Below are 21,349 nucleotides of genomic sequence, written 5' to 3' on the forward strand. Positions count from 1 at the left end.
TTACCTCAGGGATGTCAAAAATCTTTGTTTCCGGATGACACAGGACGCCAAAGGACGAAGCCTGCGTGTCATCTGTAGCAGATTGCAAAAGAGTTTGGATATTTTTCTTCATACACAGAAAAAAATCCGTTCTCGTATCCGTGAACAGCCGACGTGAACTCGTCAACAAGCAAAAATACACCGTGAACTAGATCATGTATCTGTGACCAATGATGGTAGTTCACGGTGTATTTTTGACAGTTCACGTTTTCCAGAACGCTTTTTTGAGCGTGTACTTGAAAACAGAGGCGACTCGTAACCTCACTTTTTACCTGTTCCACGAATCTAAAAATGGTTAATTCAACAGAATTAGATTACCGTGGACGTACCATATTTGACGCGGTTAAGAAAATTCTAAATTCAAACTCTTGTCAAATCGTCTAAATCTATCCGATTTTGTTGAAATTTGAACCTATGCTAGCTCAACTATTATAGAATTAGGGAAAATCAGTAAAAACATATTAAACGATTTCTTCTTTACGTTTGATTGACTTTTTGTGGAACACATTAGGTTCCTTAATTGACGTATCAATTCTTCAATGTGCCTAATTTGACGCACTATGTTCCTTATTTGACGCACTTACAAATAATTGCTAAAGTTTAAAATATACAAGTGTTCAATTAATTGAAAAAAGCGTTCTAGAGAGGACATAAAAGTTAGAACCTTTGGAAAAAGTTTTGAATGACGTCATCCGGTAGTCACTTTTGCTATGCGTTTAGTTAGTGTAGAAAATAAAACCGGCGATTGAGTTCAATCTATAGTTAAGCATTATTGTTTAGTTTAATGTGTTTTCGTCGTGATATCAAACAAGGGAAAGGTTTGAAAACTACGTTGCGCTGGAACGGGGAAGGTAGTTGCTAAATCAAGGACAAATTGGTCAAAACTAGAACGAAAACAACCGGTTCCAAAAATTACCGTTTGATAATCTTCGTTACTTATAACACGTGAACTACGCCTACTTGTCCCATGTTCTAGGTCACCCTTATGGACCGCGGGACAAATATGCGTAGAACCAACGGCAGTATGGGCCTCGAAATAGATCGAGAACCATATATGGGTCATACATTAAGTACGTCATGTAATTTTCGTTTCCCTGAACCTCCTCCTCTTCCTAAAAACGTGACGTAATCTATGGATGACCCTTTACATGTGATTAAAAAAAAGCCTTGGGTTGTTCTGCGGACGGATTTTTTGAATGCAAGCCCCATAAATATTTATTTTTCTATTTTCGATTCAACAAAACATGCTGAACAAAATAGCAAATAATTAGGAACATTGTGTGCCTAACTTGACGCACAAGATTTTCATACAAAAATATGTCTTAAAGCTTAAAAATAGAAAACTTTCGACGTCAATTCATGAATAAAAGAATATTACTGACTGTTGTTGATGATATTGCTGTAATACAGCACATAATTTCACGAAAATTGTTCAACAATAGTTAGCACATTTACAAAGGAATGAAAAAATTGACGCACTTGTCGGATGCATTTTCAAATAAACTTTATTTTTTAACTATTATCAATCAAATATAAACTTTTTTCGATTGGAATCCTTCAATAAGATGTAAATAAAGATTAAGCAATACATTTTCGAGTGCTAGTCTGATCTAGAATTAATTTATGATAACATTAATTAGAAAATGCGTCAAGTTTGGACCCGCGTCAAATATGGCACGTTCACGGTATAAAGCCAACAGTAAATTATTGGAATCGTCCTTTCTAACAGGTTCCTTCTGAATAGATGCAAATTTGTTGCTGAAATTCAAGAATTTTTATACGTGGAACAGGTAGATTTGAGGTTAGGGAATCGCCACTGCTTGAAAAGAATGCTAATGCTTCCAAAACTCAATATTCCCACATAAACCAAAAGCTCTTAATTTGAAATATTCAAGTAGACATGTTGTTACGATGAGACGGGTTCCAAAAAATCGGTCAGACGAAGTTAAGTATCTAGGGCTCATGCTAGATAAGAATTCCAAATCTCATCGAAGGCATTTAATGTATATCCAATAAAATAATTAATAATTTTAGGCAAAAATTGTTGCAACCTTCTACTGTCACGATTAATGCGTTATATATTTAGGTTAAGTAAGGTTTAGTAAATTTAAATTTTTTTTTCTTTCTTGTCAGCTGGTAAAATCAACTCATCTCTAAAAATTCTGAACTGTAATATGTTGTAAACCAAATGTTAATAAAAGCTTAATTTTAGCGCAGAGTTACCTCAGAAATCAAGCCTTGCACTTAGTTTTGATGGACATTTTTTTCAGCGGGGTACCTTATTTAAGCAACAACCCCAACTCGGTACATACCTTCTGCGCTTTGATGCCCCGCTTCGCATGCTGCTGGGATTCACCGATTTTCAGCGTCAGCTCGTTGATGACGTCGGCCGTGTTCTCGAGCCCATGCTGTTCGAGGTTCTGCAAACACTGCACGAAGAGAACCGCCTCCGATAGGAGCAACTCTATTCGGATGATGTCGTCCGCTTGTGAAACTGGCGCTTGCAGGATGGTATCGAGCAACAGGACACCATTGTAGTCGCCCCGCATCGACACGTTCCGCCCATTCCAGAACAGGATTTTGTCCTGGTCGGGAAGGTAGCGGCACTGTGCAGGGAGATTTTCTGTAATTGTGAAAAAGATGAATAGAAATTAATAAAGTATATCAAAGGATTATCAAACGAGTAAAGGTAACAGTTTATTGATTGAATTTAGAGGGTATGTCTGGAGTAATTTTACGGATTAATTATTGTATTATGTATATGTATTATACATGTGGCAAATACCGGAGGTATCAGCGTTAGACTGCTGAGGGATTTCCTCAAAAATTCCTGAAGGAGTCAACAGTCTCTGCAGGGATTACATATAACATTTTTGCAAAAATGTTTCCATGAACTTTAGCTTGGGAGTGATTTTAAAAATAATTTTTCGACTTCGCATCTACCACCCGATACATACGCATGCAAAAAATTGTCAATTGGCAAAGAAAGCTATCAGTTAATAACTGTGGAAGTGCTAATAAGAACACTAAGCTAAGTCTAATATTCTCTGGGAAGTCTAGGAATAAGAAAATGATTCGACCATTTATAAAAAGTTTCTGTTACTCCGAAGATTTCTTCAGGAAATCTATAAGAAAATTATTCGGTCATTTGTATGTGTATGTTTATTTTTGACGATAACCTATTAGTTATTAGTCATTTGCTGAAAGTTTCTTTTACTCTGAAGATTTCTTCATCCATCCAATCATCCAGAGATTCTCTCCTGAATTTCCCTAGTGTTTCCGTTCAAGATCTCATCAAAATTAAAAAGGTCTCTCAAGGATACCCCGAAAAAAATAATTTAAAGATTATTTTATAAATTCCATAAGTTTATCAAGTATGTCTGCCACGGACTTTCTAAGCATATCATTCAAAATGTTCGTTTATGAGTTCTTTCTTACTATATCTAAGTATATCTCAAGGAAATGTTCCAAAGGTTTATCTAGAACTCACTTCAGATATTCCTCCAGAAATTTATCCAGGAATTCTCCAGAAGCTCCTCCAAAGAAATGTCAATTACATTTAAAGGTTATTTGAGGAATTTCTGATGAAATCTATAAGGTATCTCTGAAAGTAATATCAGATTAAAATGCTTGTGTAAGTTCTTACTTCAGAGAAGATCTCAGAAGAAACTTCAGAGCTCTTGAACAAATCTTTGCAACGATTCTGCTGGAATAATACCTGAATGAAATTCTTGGGAAATCCCTCGAAAGAAATTTTTGGAACTTCTTTAGTGACCTTCTGGAGTATTTACTTAAGGAATCGATGAACAATTTTCTGGAAGTGTTCCTGGAGATTTTTCATCCCAGAAAAAATCTCTCAAGCAATTTCCAGAGCTATTCCTGAGAAAATCCGTGCAATCTTGGAAAAATAGGCCTCGGAATGTGGGAGGATTTCCTGTTGAAATCTCTGAAAAAAAAAATGAAAGAATTATAGAAATGAATCAGGAAAGAATCCCAAGCAGTTCCTGTGAAAACAATTGGAGGAATAAGCGCTGGGCTGAAGTGAAGGATTCCCTGAGAAAATCCTGGAGATTTTTTTTTTGAGGAATTGCGGTGAATACAAACATTTTAGTTTTCTTAGCAATTTCTACAACAGGGTGTCTACTCGTTTAGCAAAATGAAATTCCCTGATATTTCCAGGTTTTTTCCAGGTTTTATAAAAATAATTCCAGGTTCAAGAAATACTGTAAAATTACAAAAACATGTCTCAAACAAATTAATGAACAGAACTTTCAAGTGCATCAGTATGTATCTTCTTGAAAGTATTTTTTGTACAGATTATGTACCATTCATTTCAATCGGTCGTTTGGATAACTTAGACAGCTTCATGGGCGCTAAATTAAACTTTATTTGGATATGTGGCAATATATCTACAATCTAAATTAACACAAATAATTCGTAAAACTGTTGTATCCCGGATCCATTTTTTATGATAGAAACACGGATTATCAAGCCCCTGGGTAGTCGCGTTCGACCGTATAACATTTGACTGTGGTAATATGATTAAATTATAAATGTTTGCATTTCATTCGAAAAAGTTCTAAATTAGTTATGATTGTTACGAAATTTCGAATTGATTGTTGTTCAAGTTCCAGTTTACTTTTCGAATTTTTTTTTCTGATTTTAAATATTTTCCAATAATTTTAAAAATGAATGAGTTTCTTGAAAATATGAAATTTAGAAACCTCTTTCCAGGAAAAAAGAGATTAAAAAGTAACCAAAAAGAGACCGAAAAGAGACAAAACAGTAATCAAAAACCGAAACCTAAATATCAGGAACCAGGACAAAATAGTTTAATCAGACCAGACATTTCTCTGAAAATATTTTTAAAACTTTTTCTTTCAAATATTTTTTTTTTTTTTGCGACATACCAGCACATCTGGTATATGCCAGTAAAGGACAAACATTCATTGATGTATTACGACTAGAGGGTCTTGCCCGGGATTTCCCGGGACAAAAATCCCGGGATATCCCGGGATCTAAAAAATCCCGGATCCCGGGATATTTATCGGAAATCCCGGGATTTCCCGAAACTTCAAAGGAAGCATCATAATTTCATAGCAAACCGCATAATTTCTCAACATGAGACGGTTGTATAAAAGCTGCCTTCTTTCTCTAGACGGCGATTTGGAATTTCACTTTAGTCCTAAGACAAAATACGCATTTTTCAGTGGTCAAGAATTGCTTGGGCCACGTTTTGTGAAAGTTGAGACATGTGGAGATGATTACTTAGATGGTTTCTTGAGAGTCTTGTGAAAACCTTTATATCCTCTTAAATGCATTATGAAGAGTTGGATTTTGTTCGTATTAGAGTAGTGGCCATAAGATTGCAAGAGTGTCTGAGCGATGCCGTATGGTAATGTGTTATGATTCTTTTGAATTTTAAGATGAATCTCTACCATAACTCAAAAAGTATTTCTCTGATATATTTTCATACAGTAGTGTTTCTTTCTTATGAGCAGAGAAATATGAATTGCAATTTTTAAGTTCTTGTCATGGCTGAAGAATTAACATTAAAAAAATAAGTTTATAAAATTGTTTCATAACCCATGCCCATATCGTTTCTAAGCCAAGCATAATAACAAATTGGCTTAAACATCTAGCGTGTAATTGTGATATAATTGACTCAATGTTGTACACACATATCATAAAAAGTCGCATATTTCGAAAATGAACTATAATTTAACTTTAATTTGTGAATTTCATATATATCGTACAAGTAATCGAAAAAGCATATTTTGAAACTGAAACCAACGTATCGTAAATATGGTCTTTCTATGGAAAAGTGTGAAATTCAATGTAGCTTCAATGTCATACAAATTGACAACGTTCAATATATTTTCCAAAGCCTTAACACACATTCAAGCCTGTATAACCATAAAATGCATTGAAATTTGACATTTCGACAGCTTTACACTAGTTTTTTTTTTGTTGGGATTTGAACCACTGCGACCATTAATTGAATCATTGTGGTATACCCCTGTTTACTATCGCAACGTGCTCAGTACGGAGAGTTACCATTCAGGATAACTGCCGTTATCTGATGATGCGAGGTATCCCAATCCGGAATGACCTTTAAAATAAATTTAACTACTAGATTAGGGTTCTGTAACCAAATTTCAGAAGGATTTAGAATGCCCTTGTTGAAATATTTTTTCCTACTTGCAAATAATGCTGGACAGTCACTAGTTTTAAGTGCATTGTGTAAAATCCCGGGATCCCGGGAAATCCCGGGATTTTGAAAATAAAAATCCCGAATCCCGGGATTTTTTCAAGTCCGGGAAACAAGACCCTCTAATTACGACGACATTACGAAAGGGATGGATTCATATCTATATTTAAGATATTCACTCTCCAAAAATTTTCCTAAGGGATTCCTCCAAAAATTTTGTTTTTTTATATCTCAAAATAGAACCAAGATTTTTCCAAACATTATCACAAAAAATACCACAAGGCTTTCATCAGAAATTCCTTCACATATTATTTCAGATATTTTTTGTGAAAAAACCCTTAGTCCTCGAGGATTTTATCCGGTGATTCTCCAATTAGTTTTTTCTAGAACATCCTCCAAGACTCCCGTTTAAAACATGTTGTAATATTCAACTAGAAACTTCTCCAGATGCCTCCAAGAATTTCTCAGGATTTTCTACAAAATTGTTCTTTAGAATGTTTATAAGATTTTGACTACAAATTTCACTGAGGATTTCAGGATTGCTCCTAGGATTTCTTCTCGGAAATTCTTCTATTAATTCTAAGATCCTTGAGAAATTTCAAGGAAGTTTTCAAAACCTTTTTTTCAAGCATTCTTCCAGGAGTTTTCACCAAGGAAATTTGAATGTAATTTCCCAGAAAGCTGAGAAATTAAAAAAAAATCCTTGACGTAAATTTATGGGTGTCTTCTGTTACAGTTACTTATGTAATTTCTTAGGCCATCCTTGATTAAAGAAAATTTTCAGGAATACTTACTCCTGAAGAACTTTTAGAAGATTTCCAAGATTATTGCTACGATAATAAAAAAAGAAAAATCATAATATCTCGCAGGATATTGCGCAGGATCTCCTGGAACACAGGACGAAATTACTTGAAAATTGTGTAGGAATAATCATTCCTACAGTCGAAGGATTTCATAGAAAAAAATGCTGTGGTGTTAAATTGTGGTGAACCTTAGAAGAACTTTTCAATATTCTATTCTTTGGAATAACCGTAGACGAAATGGCGTTGAAATTCTTGTCAAGTTTTCTTGGGAGAAATTCTGTGGGAAACTTTGGATATCTCTTTGATTAACGACTGTAGAATTCGGTTGGATGGTTAGTGAAAAAAGCCGGACTTAACAGTCAAAGCACGATATTCACGAGATCCGGACAATTTGTTTGCTTCGCGGATCTTCTTCTTCTTATTCTTGACACAGTTATTAACTGAGAGCTTTCTTTGCCAAAGTTGCCATGTTCGCATTCGTCAAGTCAGTCAAGTAAATTTCCATTAGGCGGCATCCACAAATTACGTAACGCTTTAGGAGGAGGGGGAGTAGGCTCAAACGTTACGGCTCATACAAAAATTTGATTTTTTTTCATACAAAAAGCGTTACGGAGGGGGGCTGGGAGGTGTTCAAAAATTTCCAATTTTAGCGTTACGTAATAAATGGACGCTGCCTTACGAAAAGATCCTGAACCGACCGGGAATCGAATCCAGAGACCTTCAGCATGGCTTTGCTTTGTAGCCGCCGACTCTAACAGGAGTGGTACGGGTCATATAGCCAAATAATAGTAACTTTAGTGACCAAAATGATCAAAATACATAGCGACCAAGTGACTAAAAAGTAACTCAAAAACTATAAGTACTAGTCATAAAAAAGCTAGAAATGGAAATACGTTCTATGTGGATCTACACAATCTACATATTGCGTGTATTTCGAATGTAGTGAACTGCAGTAATTTGAAATATTTCTTAACAGTTCAAGACCAACAATTGAAAAGGCCTCAAGTCCAAAATGTAAACAAATCGGGTTTCTGCTGATTTAAGTGTATAAGAGCCTATTCTTACTGTATCATAGAATAGTCATGTAAAAATATGCATGAAAGTTGAAAAAATATCATTTTTCTAAAAGGCCCCATCTCATTTCTCGATAATTAGGATATTAATCGCAAATGCGGCCTTTTCCCAAAAAGGCCCCATTTCTATATTTACTTGAAACCGAGTTGAGGCCTATTAAACAAACATCAAAATTGCAACTAAAATTACGAAAAAATGTTTCAAATTTACTAAGCAGATACAAGTTATACTTCAGCCGCTCCGCTCCATGTATTATTTTACACAGCGATAGTCTCAACAGCGAACATAATCAAATTTTTCGTCGGGTTCCTGTGGAGGGATGTATTTTGTATCATACTACCTAATAATACCTGTGACAGCATGTCTGTACTTCACGACTTATTGATAACAACACGATTTCGTTACAATTACATGAAACATAACGTATAATTGAAATATTACTTCAATTGAACAAATATTTCCATATAATTGCTCGACGACACTCTCGCTTAGCACATCCATTGTGTTTATCGATGACGATGATTGAATAAATCACATACTTAATCGACCGCACGAATCTCCTCTTGCTGCAGACATCCCAAGTACCTTGCTTTACCACGTAACACTCTTCTACACTTCAATTATCGTATTTTATCATGAATATTGAATGATTTTTAAAAGGCCACATCTGAAGATGATGAAAAAAACAAGCCACAACTAGAAGGCCTCAACACATTTTAGAGTAAACAAAGGCGTCAACTCACAGGCCTCATCAGCGTCGGCCGGCGTCTATGGGCACAAATGAAAAGGGCTGCATAGCTTTTGGTGAAATAAAAGCCTCATTTCCTTTGACTCGTTTTTTTAGCAGGATTTTTTGCTAAAATGATAGTAATGAATATTCATAGCTATAAATCAGTTTATCCATCGACTTTCTGGACGATAAAATAACATAAAATGCTTAAATTCATAATTTAAATTTGATTTATTGTTTGACAAAACAAGATTGCATTTTTCTCATTGTTTACTTTTTGGAAATGAGGCCTTTTGAATTGTTAGTCTTGAGTTATCTGGGTCAAGTCAAGGGACATGACTTAGTTGTCATAAATGGTCAATAAGATGGCGCACTGGAGAATTCACTTCTTATTTTTTTCATATTCGAATATTAGCTTGGCAAACTATTTTAACTTTTCAACTATTGAACATTTCTGAGACTGTCAAGAAAGCTTTTAATTTATCAAATCCATGAAGTCTGGAAAATAAACTCGTGATAGAATTATTAGTGAAGTTCATGTTCATGAGGTACTTACTGGCTAAAATTTATTAAAGATTTTGAAGCAGGGGAACAAAACGAATTACTTAAAGCGTTTTTTTTTGTAAATTTGTGAAATAACTCGAGGGAAAAAAAACGGTAATGAATTTCAGAATATTCCGAAAAAATCCTTACAGAAACCAAAACTCAAAAAGTAAAAAACTCAGGCTGAGTTAATGGCCAAATTTCCGTGATATCAAACTGTTTCTTCCCCATAAACATTAACTACAGAACACTAATTATTTTTGGCTACCTCGAGACATGTCGAATTAGACGAATGTTGTGCATAAGTAATTGGAAAATGATTCCATATGTACTTACAATATCTACATTTCAACAGAATGCTTCAATAAATGAACCAATGTTCTACGAATCTAAAAATGACTAATTTTGTATACTTAGGTTATAATGCAAAGAGTAAAGACTGAAATTGTGCTCTTAAAATAATCTCTTTATATTAGATGCACATTTGTTGTTGAAATTCATGGTGGATTTGACGTAAGGGAATACCACAGTTATCACTATTGGTTAATTATTATTGTCCAACAATGTTCAAGCATTCATCATAGAAACGTATTTTTTGTATCGAAATTGTAAAACAATGTCGTGAAAACTGTATCAAGGGTTAAACAATGGAAAAATGTATAGCTGATTTTTATACATCTAATGTAATTTCTGAATTACTTTTTCCTGGACGAGTTTCTGGCAAACTCTTTGATTTTTGGTTGTTATTCCTAACCATCTCTGACGTTTCTTCCAAGGGAGTTTAGATGAGGTTCTTCCAGAACGCAAGTTTATGATTCCTTCTACAGTCGCCGATTGCTGCAGAAAGTTTACTAGTATTTTTTTCAGCAGGCCCGTCAGATATTGGTCCTGGTTTTCGCTAAAATTTATTCAAATATTTTGGGCAGAAAATTCAGTCCAAAGTCGTTTTTACCAGAATCTTCTCATTTTTTTGTTTACATTTTCATTGGAAATATCTACGAAATATTCACCTCAATTCTTTAAAAAGCATCAACACGTTAATACTTCCAGAGGACGGTCAAGTCTCCTTTGAAAGAAGCACCACACTAGACAACGGACTAGCATGCAACGCCAAATGGCACAACCGGAAAACCTTCCTCACGAAAAGTTTTTTTTTTCGGACTGAAGCGGGAATCGAACCCACACTCCTTGACACGATGCGGTCAAATGCCTGACGACACTAACCACACGGCCACGAAGCCCACACTCTTCCAGAAAGTTAACCAGGAATACCTATCTTTCTTGTTACATTGATTTTAAATTACCGTCAAACGGGGTAACTTGCAACAATTTTCAACTTCAAAGCTATATGGATGAAAAATTTAAAGATTCAGATGAAACAAAAACCATCTGGTACCCTAATCGCCAAGTAAAGATGACCACGCGGTATTAATTTTATCAATTTTTGGTTTTCTAGAATCAGGAGAGACGAAAAGTATACATTTTGAACCCTTTCTTTCCCACGGCGATTTCAAGTAAATAAAAATAGAAAACAGTCTTTTCATTCGAAGTTGTTGAACAAATATCTTTTATTTAGGTCAAAATTATTGAACAAGCAAAAAATTGTCAAAAAAAAAAATGGAGCTCCTGAGCTCCAATGGGCATACAGCGTACTTTTTGTGAAGCAAGTATTATTTTTTTCTATCTTTATTAACGGATTTTTTTCATAATGTCACCCATAATTTGTATATCTTTACCACGCGTAATGAGTTAATTAATTTATTAACGAGATTTTGAGCCCGGGGCTAGTTTATCGCGAGACCAACGGCTTTACTTCCCTTCCGAAGGAAATCGTTATTTTAAGTGACTATCTCGTGGATGGGATTCGATCCCAGGTCCTCGGCGTTTGCTCTAAGTATTAAATGACCAACAGCACAAAGGTTAAATATTATCTTCGCTTAGAAAAATTAAAAGTGATTTGAAATACTGGTAAGGAGCAAAACTCCTTAACGGGGGTGCTGACAGAGACAATGATCATGCTGGAGGATCTCGTGTGTTATCTTTTGGTGGAGTTCATCGGGAGTTGTGACGTTTTTTCGAAGATGCTGCCCGCGTTGTTACCTGCATTTTCTTTAGCTTTCTACCAGTAGATTTTTGACCCGTCTTATTTTGGGTTTAACGGATGCACAAGCGGCTTGATCACATCCACTGGTTCCATCCTGATCTTTACTATCAGATGTACCATAAAAACGGATAGGATCGGCTTTTCAGAAAAGCGTTCTAGTTCTAGTTACTATCGTTGTCTGGAATGTGAAAAAGTACAGGGTCAAAATTGAATTTCAAATCGCTTCAATGCTTTTACCAACCTGATTCAACGTCGAAAGTGTCTGGAATAAGTCGAAAAAATTCACGAACTTAATTGTTTCCGGTGTTTTTCAATGAAGAAATAACGCATTCGGTTTCATCTTCCGAGAAACCAATAAAATCACCTTCACTGTCACTCATTTCAGGGGAATTTTGTGTGATTTTTCAAAGTAAATAACTTAACTGCACGACAAGGCAAAATGGTCGGTGGCACGGGTGGAACACGATTTGACGTTTGAGCGGTGCAGTGTTTACTTAACTTCAACAAAAAAGTTTCACTTTCAATAAATACGGCATCGCTCAAACGTGAAATAAGTGATCTGACCGAACTTATGCATTGGAGTATGCGCAATGACAGTCATTCAGTTTTTGCTGTTATCTGCCCAATGGAGCTGTGGTGCTCCACAATCAAATTTAATTTTACGGAAAAAGTAAGTAAAAATTTTACGTTTTTAATCACTATGGAGGTTCTACGCATCTATATTATGATGCCGATAATTTAATTGGAACATTTTCATGGCAACATATACGCTTTTCAGCGTACTGAAAACCGCCATGATTTTTTCGTTGGAAAAATCGGTATTTGTCGAACAATTTCTAATTTTATATGGTTTTCTAGCAACTTTATACAGTTTTTTGTCGAATGTATTATTAATGGCGTAGGAACAAACCATTCTGAGAAAAAACCGTTTAAAATAATTTGATATATATAAAAATATATTCGTACAAAGTTGTGGAGCTCTGGAGCTACCATGGGAAAGAGAGGGTTAATGTTACCCCCGATGTGGGGTAACATGCAACACACAGTGCTACCTAAAGTAAATTATTAAAAACTTAACCTTTATCGTGTTATCGTGATCATTTATAAATTATTTGATGACAATAACCAGGGACAGGCTGCTCTACTCTTAGAAAACTGATTATTATTGATTCAATTATGAGTATTGAACCACATCGATTGAATACTCCATTGGCATTGCATAGGGTGTCCACTCGGGGAAATTCTTGCATATCATAAGTCTTGACAGTTATTAGAATGCCATTAAAATGTTTTAATGCAACTTTTGTACAAATACAATGGTACTTGCAGTTATACTTCACTTAACTTATTTTTTTTTTTTTTTTTTTTGTCGGTAGCGATAGGGGTAGTACTGGCACTCTTAATCTGCCCTATGCTCCTTGCCAGCATTTGCTTTTATAAGCCTCTATTGCGTTCATCACACAGACGTTCCTAAGCAATGTTGCTCAAATGGTCACTGTGTACGCTAGCAGCAATCAGCCCTTGCCGTAGTTTTGCAGTCTAGTAGTTCAGACTACTATCAAACTATGATAAAGCCTGAAATGCTACTAGAGTGGTTAAAGTGAAGAACGAAATAGTTTTATTTAAAGGTCCTCATTCCCCATTTCATTTCATCACTCACTAACGTCACTTTTATTTTCGACACTATCACGTATATCACCGATTATCACTCATCAACTTTCGTAATACACTTCAGATATACTTTCTATTATATCACTTTTCACATCACACCATTTTCATATAAATCTTTTAGCATTACCATCTGTTAGCATTACTAAGTAATTTAAAGATATTCAATTTAAATGTATCATTATTTTTGTTGCTGTAGAGTCATTACTATTCAAACTACGATTTAGAACTATGATCAAGAAAGTTACATTAAAAAAAAATCACTTCGATCCATTCTTCTGCACTCGCTGTCATTACATATTAACACTTTTATCATGCACTTTTGAAGAACTAGGCAATTAAGTTTATATTCAGAAAAATGATTGCACAATGTATTATGGTCATTATTAAATTAGTAGAGTTCACATCATTATTATTATATTTTTAACAAAACTATCAGAATCACTTCCACCTTAATTTTCAAATTTTCATCACTATAGATTTAATTATAAAATCACTATTAGCACCTTCACAATCACTAAATTTAATAACGACGAGTGTAATGCACAGTTCCACCAAACACCCATTCTTATATTGCATTATAAAACGATTGATCACACGTTGGCTTCGAAACTTAACCACCATTGCTGATTAGTACAAAGGATGCTACAGCTCGTGTAAACGAATTGAAACATCAAACAAACAGCACTGGTTTATAAGTAACTAATGAGCCCTGGCGGTCCCTCCGTTCGAAGAGGACCTGATAATATGCCGAGACATATTAACAGATCCTCCGCCTGAATGCAGCCGTTTCATGATAAATCATGAACCGTTGGAGGTGTGCCAAAGTATTGGGAAGGTGATATGTTTCACAGACGGGTATTATTATGGTGCACCTTCTACTTTGGCACCGTCAAACCCTGTGATCGTGGCCAGGGTACTTCACTTAACTTATTTTTCTTATAAATATTTAAATTAATTTGACGTGTCACATATTGATATATAGGTCTTAAAATGGTCTCTGTTGGTATTTTGACATAACTTTCATTACATTTCATGGAGAAAGTTCCCAATTGCAGATCAGCAAGTTAATTTTAGTACAGATTTTCAAAATTATTCATTTTTTTTATGAATAAATAAAACCAAATTTAATAGTAATGCGATTCGTGTAAATTATCTAATATTTAGTATCAAACGTGTATTGAATTGGTTGCGGTACATAAATTTCAATGTTACTGAACAAATAGTATGTTCAATTTAGCCTTTTCATGTGTTTTCGATGACAAACAGCAAGAAATATCAAACAATTGAGGTCAAAATTGCTGTTGCAAGTTACCCCACAAGGGTAGTCAAAAACGTTTTTGATTTTTTATAGTGTTTAAGCATCAAATTATCAAAACTTTTATATTGTCAATTTGTACACTACCAAGTACTGTAACTGATAGCATATGCCTCGAATGACATATTTCTACCGTTTGTGTGGTACGAGGAAAGTTTTTCAGCATGAATTTCAAACAACCCAACGTGTAATATGATTTTCACCTCCAGCAAACCAACCAAAAAAGAAAAAATGCCTAAACCCTTGCCAAAATCTTTTGTTGCATACCTAAGGTCAATAAATGGCGGAATAAATCATAATAATTCAACTCAGTGCTGAACGAAACGATAATTCGGTTCAATGTCGAAGTGTTGCAAGTTTCACCCCTGTTGCAAGTTACCCCGTTTGACGGTACACTATATTTGCCTTTATGATAACAAATATATGTTTCTTGTTGTTTTAGTTTGAAAAGCTGACCCAGCTTTTATTATCATCAGATCACAAAAAGTGACTTTAGTTACAATTTTTCTTAAAAAAGTGACTTCTTGTTTCAAATACATTGGGATTCCGTTTTCAGTTCCCAAAAACGATCCGTGTCAAAATCGGCATTCATTTTTTAATTACAAAAAAATGACATCGTTCCATCATCATTTTGAAACCGAATGATGACCAGACTTACTATGTTATAAATTTATAGACCCTTCATAGTATTTATGACATGCGTTCCACACACTTTTTATTGCTGAAATATCTTCAATGGTGATTTATAAGCTGTATGTACACTTTTTGTATACCTACATATGCCATGTACAAAAATCGCATAAGTGACCTTTATTCAAGAACTAGACAATGCCTCAAAATAATGTGAGAATACATAAATACAATACATTAAATTAGAAACGTAGATATTTACAAACAAAGGTTTAGATGTGTGTTACAAAATTAGGGTATCCGTCCTATTATGGAGGATTTAAGCACGGTATTGAAATTTAAATCGTATTTCAGTGACCAAAACCTAAATACTATAGTATTTTGCAGTGTGATGTGTTAAAACTATCCTTTATCTGGAGTATAGTGTAGTAAAAGAAGTAAATATTGGAATCAAACATACATTTTTTTAACATAAATCTGAAGCTTTTCCTCTGTCCTATCATTGCGGTATTTCGTCCTATTATTGCGGTAGTGCCGTCCTATTATTGCGGTATATCAAAAACCATAGATTTTATTACATTCAGTATACATTCAATGCCACACAATGTTCTAGCATCAAAATTATGCTCCCTCCATGTTAATGACACTGTACGGTGCTATCAGTTTGTGTGATTTTGGACATATCTATAAATAAAACTAATTCATTACTTTATGTAACGATTCGAAAACAAATGAACAGAATCGAAAGATTTTCTGCCGGTTCCGTCTCCTCTTCCGTCATAGCTGGACAATGTTAATGTAAATAGACAAGGTTCTTCCATCTGAGACCACTAGTTGCAATATAAGATATGAATTTTTTGACTCAAGTGTAACCACAATTTTGCTGCTTTTAAAAATATTTTTCACTAGTTTTCATCAATCCAATGCAATTTTATGAGATTGGTTCCTTGCGATCATCTTGTATATTAGTTTTTCAACGCATTAATGGTAAGCAGGGTGTCGACCCAGTTTTGAAAAGAAAATTCCCTGACTTTCCCTGACCTTCCAATCGTTTCCCAGAAAAAATTCCAGACCATGTTGATTTGTTTGTTCGGTAGAGTTCATGTATTAGATCTAATGAATGAACTGAGCAATAGTTTTGACAATAATTTCCTTCAAGTTTATATGATAAAACTGAGCCCTTGGGTATGTACTTTTCAAACATGATGATTCGTATTATTAAAGCGGTAAAAGCTGAGTAGAAGCTAAGAAAATTCTGAGCAATCTACTGATGATATTGAAATCTTCAAGCGCAAAAGTTACTTTTAAAATTGTAGAAAACAATGCATTCGGATATTGAACTACCTCAGATATAATTTCACAAGTTTCTGGCATAAAGGACAATTTTGGACACCTTCCGCAAGCTGACTATTCCATTTTTCATACATAAGACGTCACTCTATTAAGATCATGACTATGCTTTTTTTATTGGAAGGACTTACCTCCTTCTTTTTCGGGTAAAATTACAGCCATTGTCAAAGAACTTTCTTTGAAAATTCATCAAGGAATTCAACAAAAAATTCACAGAAAATTCAATTTAAATTCTTAAATGTATTCCTCCAATATTTCTTTCTCCAGGAACTCCTCTAATATTTCTCCCAGAACCTCCTCAAATGTTCTATCCAATGACTTTAAGCTTAGCTTAGCTTAGCTTAGACTGACTACACATATCAATGGTTGCTATTCCGTGATTGACCGAAGTCAGTGAAAATGCACAAAGAATCAACTAGAAGAATGGCTGGGATTGGCCATAATCTTCTTCAGTGTGCATAATTCAGTGCCTCTATTTATACATGGTCAATAACGGCGCCGGCCACGTCCTTGCAGTCAGGTGGGATTGGGGAAAGGAATGTTAGTGTGTAACCTTTGCTATTTGGAGACCGTGTTTGCCTCTGCATCTCCACAAAGGTTACTGGGAGGGATGTTTGTTAATAAGGAGGATCGTTGGGTCACAGGATTCACTTTGATAAGCGATTAGACCATGATAAATAATTATTGGTGCGATATAAATATGCTTATATGTAAATATAATATTTTCATTTGTATGTAGAGAAAAATTATGCCGACACTTGACGTGACGAACCTTCCAAAGTTTGTTGAATAAAGTGAACCTTTCGCAAGTCTACACTTGTAGTGTCGAACCATTCAAAGTTTTTTTTTTAATTACAAAAATAAAGGTAAAAGGAAAAAGCGCCTTGAAAAAAAAAATAAGACATAAATAATTTATGAATCAGAGTTTATGTCGACACTCACAGTCACGAAACTTTCATAGTTTGTTGAAAAATAATATTTACGTCTCACCGTTGTAACAATTAAAGGTGCAGTCATACATGTTTTATAGATTAGAAATAGTAGCATGAAACGAGCTCACCAATTGATCCATTATCCTTGAGCAGCAACAATCCACTTTCAGCTTTACTCGTTTGCTCTGCTATATAAAAGCACTCAGAGAATATAGGCGCGCGACCCGAGAGGGAAAACAACTGACGACTGCTCGGGCTTTCTTGACGCACTGCCCAGGAGCAAGCGTCAACGTCGAAAGATCAAAAACAACTAATCGAACGCGGCACTTTTTCACTTTACTCGACCGACGCGAGACATGTTTGATCCTGCCCTCGTCACTCGCCCCCGCAGGAGCAAGCTTCTTCTTCTTTCTGGCGTTACGTCCCCACTGGGACAAAGCCTGCTTCTCAGCTCAGTGTTCTTATGAGCACTTCCACAGTTATTAACTGAGAGCTTACTATGCCAATGACCATTTTTGCATATGTATATCGTGTGGCAGGTACGAAGATACGCTATGCCCTGGGAGGTCGAGAAAATGTCCAACCCGAAAAGATCCTCGACCGGTGGGATTCAAACCCACGACCCTCAGCTTGGTCTTGCTGAATAGCTGCGCGTTTACCGCTACGGCTATCTGGGTCCCCCGCAGGAGCAAGCGTCAAGGTCGAAAGATCAAACAGAACTAACCGATCACAACACTTTTTCACTTTACTCGACCGAAGCGCGACATGTTTGATCCTGCCCTCATCGCCGGCCCCCGCAGGAGCAAGCGTCAAGGTCAGAAGATCAAACAGAACTAACCGATCACGCCACTTTTTCACTTTACTCGACCGACGCGCGACATGTTTGATCCTGCCCTCCAATGTTCTATCCAATGACTTTAATATCACAAAGAATTATGTTTTAAGAACTATTACGTTGTTTCTCCATAAACTAGTCCAAAGATTTTTAACTAGTTAAAAAATTTTATAATTACACTACCAGTAGGCGAATTCCGGCGCGTATTTTATTTGAAGAAAAGAAAATTTTCTTGCTGGTGAATAATGGAAGAAAGTTTCTTCTCTTTGAAGAAATTGTTCACCGGAATTCACCTACAGGAATCTCTAAAAAATATTGAAGAATTTATTTCAGTCATGATTTTTTTTTCCTAGAAATTAATTTAGAATCCATAGGAATATTACAGAAATACTTCAAAAAGATGTTTAGGGATCACATAGACACTTTTTCCAAAATGTATTCATTTTTTCTTAAATTCTTCACCATGATTCTTTAAAGGTAATTTATGTTTGTTAATTTTTAGAGTTCCGATGTGATCTTTTTAATTCAAGCAATCTAATAATAAGTTTTCAGATGTTCGTTTTAATATGTCGTGCCTCCATCAATTTTCGATTTAACTAAACTTAGAATGAGTTTTCAATGAGTATCTTCCAAGTATTTTTTTCGGGGGTTTGTGGTAACTCACAAAACGCGACACGAGAACGGACATAACACATATTGTTCTTACAAACAATTAAAAAAGGATTTAAATTTACCTTTTCATTCGACCGGTTTCGAGCTCGATCTAGCCCATCTACGGGAAGATGTCCGACTAACCTTCCAAGTAATCTCACAAACTATCAAAGGATTATCGAGCAGATTCCTTCAAATTAAATTCCTGAAAGTTCTGCTTCCATGGATTTTATGGATTCACAAAAATATCTTAGATAATGATCTTCATAATTTTTGGAGAATTTCCTGTATACTTTCAGAACAAAAAACAAACTAGACATATCTGTAAGTAAGCTCCTGAATAAAATCCTGAAGTAACGCTTGGAATTCACGATATTTTCATAAAATCCTGATGAATTGAAATATCAAAATTGAAATAGGTAGACAAATATACAAATATCAATATTAGAGCACTTTGTGGTATTATCTTTATTGTTTCCAGAAACGACATGATAAAATGTTCAGGAATTATGTTTTGCAGATTTGTGCTCTTGAAATTTTGAGATACGGTTTTCATCTTCACCTAAATACGAGAATCTTCATTGGTTGTTCTCTATATTTCGTTTTATCAGTTCAACTGGGATATTTTGGGCAAACTTGGTAAAGATTGACATGATTTGATAAAGTGGATTCTATTTTTTCCTCAAGATTTTGAAGAGAAGACAATTATTTGATCTAGCAAACATTAGAACTAAATATTTGAAAGCAAGCTACGCCAACTTTGAAGAAATTGCTCAGAGCGCACTGTTGATGCTTTTCATTTCAGAAAATTTTGGATTCTGAGAATAAGTATAGGTAGTAAAGTACAGTTCACTCTCAAATGCATAAAAGCATCTTTTCAATCAACTTGTTTGATGTTGTAGTATTGAATATTTTTCCCTGACCTTTAGTGAAATTCCCTGACTTTCCCTGACTTTCCAGGTCAAAAATCGAATTCCCTGACATTCCCTGACTTTCCAGGATTTTCCAGGTAGTCGACACCCTGGTAAGTGATCCGATTTTTAATCAGTTTACGTGATTTTTCGCTAAAACATTGTGTTTATTTACGTATTTAATGATTCTAATTCCATGAACTCAACAAATTAGTTTATCTTTCAGCTGCCTTAGCAATCTTAGTTTACAATGAATCGACAGATTTCGCACAGCATCCCTAATAACTGTTATACATTCTCAGGATCTCACAAGAAACCCCTAAGGTCTGATATGAATAACAAGATTTCGTTCTTTATCTTCAAGAATCCGCTGAAAATTCTCATAAAAAACATAGTGCGGATGCGACGTTTCGTATAATTATATGAGTGGACGTTTCGCATAATGGACGTTTGGCATAAAGAGAATTATATGCCTTCTTTAAAATGCTACCAGTTCTTGTATGAAACTGCTATATGCGAAATAGGTCACCCCTGAATCCCGTAAGGATTCTCCAGTTAAGGATCGCCAGGATCTCGTAAGATACCTTCTGATAATTTCACGCGGCCCGCACCCCAGCTTGAAAATTTCATCAACCATCCAATAAACATCACAAATCGTATTTTATCTCACCGAACTGTTCAGCTGTACGGTGAAATTACGGTTTCCGATAAAATGAGCTTAGTGTGAACTCATCGAATTCCTCTTTCTCTCAATTTACCGTCCAATCACATTGAGTTTAACAAAATCGTTCTAAATGGCCCACTAAAATAATGTATTCGACCTTATTGGAAGTGTGTCCAGTAAGGTGGTCCATTTTGAGTTACACCACCAATTTCTTTTAATTAAACGCTCAGAAACTACTGTGAAAATTTGAGCGGATACCGTCAACTTTGAGGGACTAAGCTACCTTCAAGTTGTCGACCAAATATATGGGAAACACATTTGCGACCAGAGGTGACGTTATAGTCGACAAATTCCTTTAATTTTTGATTAATTTGAGAAACAACAAAGCAAAACTAAGGGAAACTGAATTTGAGTAGCATTGCAAAATAAAAGGAATCCGCTTATTTTTTTCACTGCAGCTTCTGAGAGACCAAATGAACAAATTTAGGGGGTGTACCTTAGGATTTTTTTTAGTTTCATCATTATGAGCAATCCTGGTGTCCAGTATGTGTTTTTGACATATAACTTATTTTAACTATCGGCATTCCCATGCTCTCACGTCGTTGTTATGATTTGATCACCTCACTGATAATTTTACCTCTTGAGAGTAGGTAATCCAATCAATCTATGATCCAAATAAAAAGTTAGCACTAACTTTGTCAGAGGAACAACACTGTTCTATGATTTCCGAAAATCAAATAATGCAAAACAGGAAACACATAGAATTAAACAAAACACTCTACTTAATCGCTCTTCAAACTAAAAAAATCGATTCTAGATTCATAATTAGGGGGAACACCTTATTCCAGTCACTGCCATTTCCCCGCCCTCCCATAGACACCAAACA

The 21,349-nt window shown here is 35.1% G+C and overlaps 1 protein-coding gene across 5 annotated transcripts in view; it reads right to left on the reverse strand.

The window, feature by feature from the left end:
* The window catches only part of LOC5576283 (baculoviral IAP repeat-containing protein 6), a 104,157-nt gene that overhangs the window by 69,581 nt on the left and 13,227 nt on the right, over positions 1-21,349 (reverse strand). For all 5 annotated transcript variants that reach the window (XM_021857500.1, XM_021857498.1, XM_021857495.1 and 2 more), the window contains exon 3: positions 2,352-2,662. In XM_021857500.1, the coding sequence (XP_021713192.1) occupies positions 2,352-2,662 (311 nt within the window). The remainder of the gene's footprint in view (positions 1-2,351; positions 2,663-21,349) is intronic.

This window comes from Aedes aegypti, chromosome 1 (assembly GCF_002204515.2).
Source record: "Aedes aegypti strain LVP_AGWG chromosome 1, AaegL5.0 Primary Assembly, whole genome shotgun sequence".
Classification (NCBI taxonomy): Eukaryota; Metazoa; Arthropoda; class Insecta; order Diptera; family Culicidae; genus Aedes; species Aedes aegypti.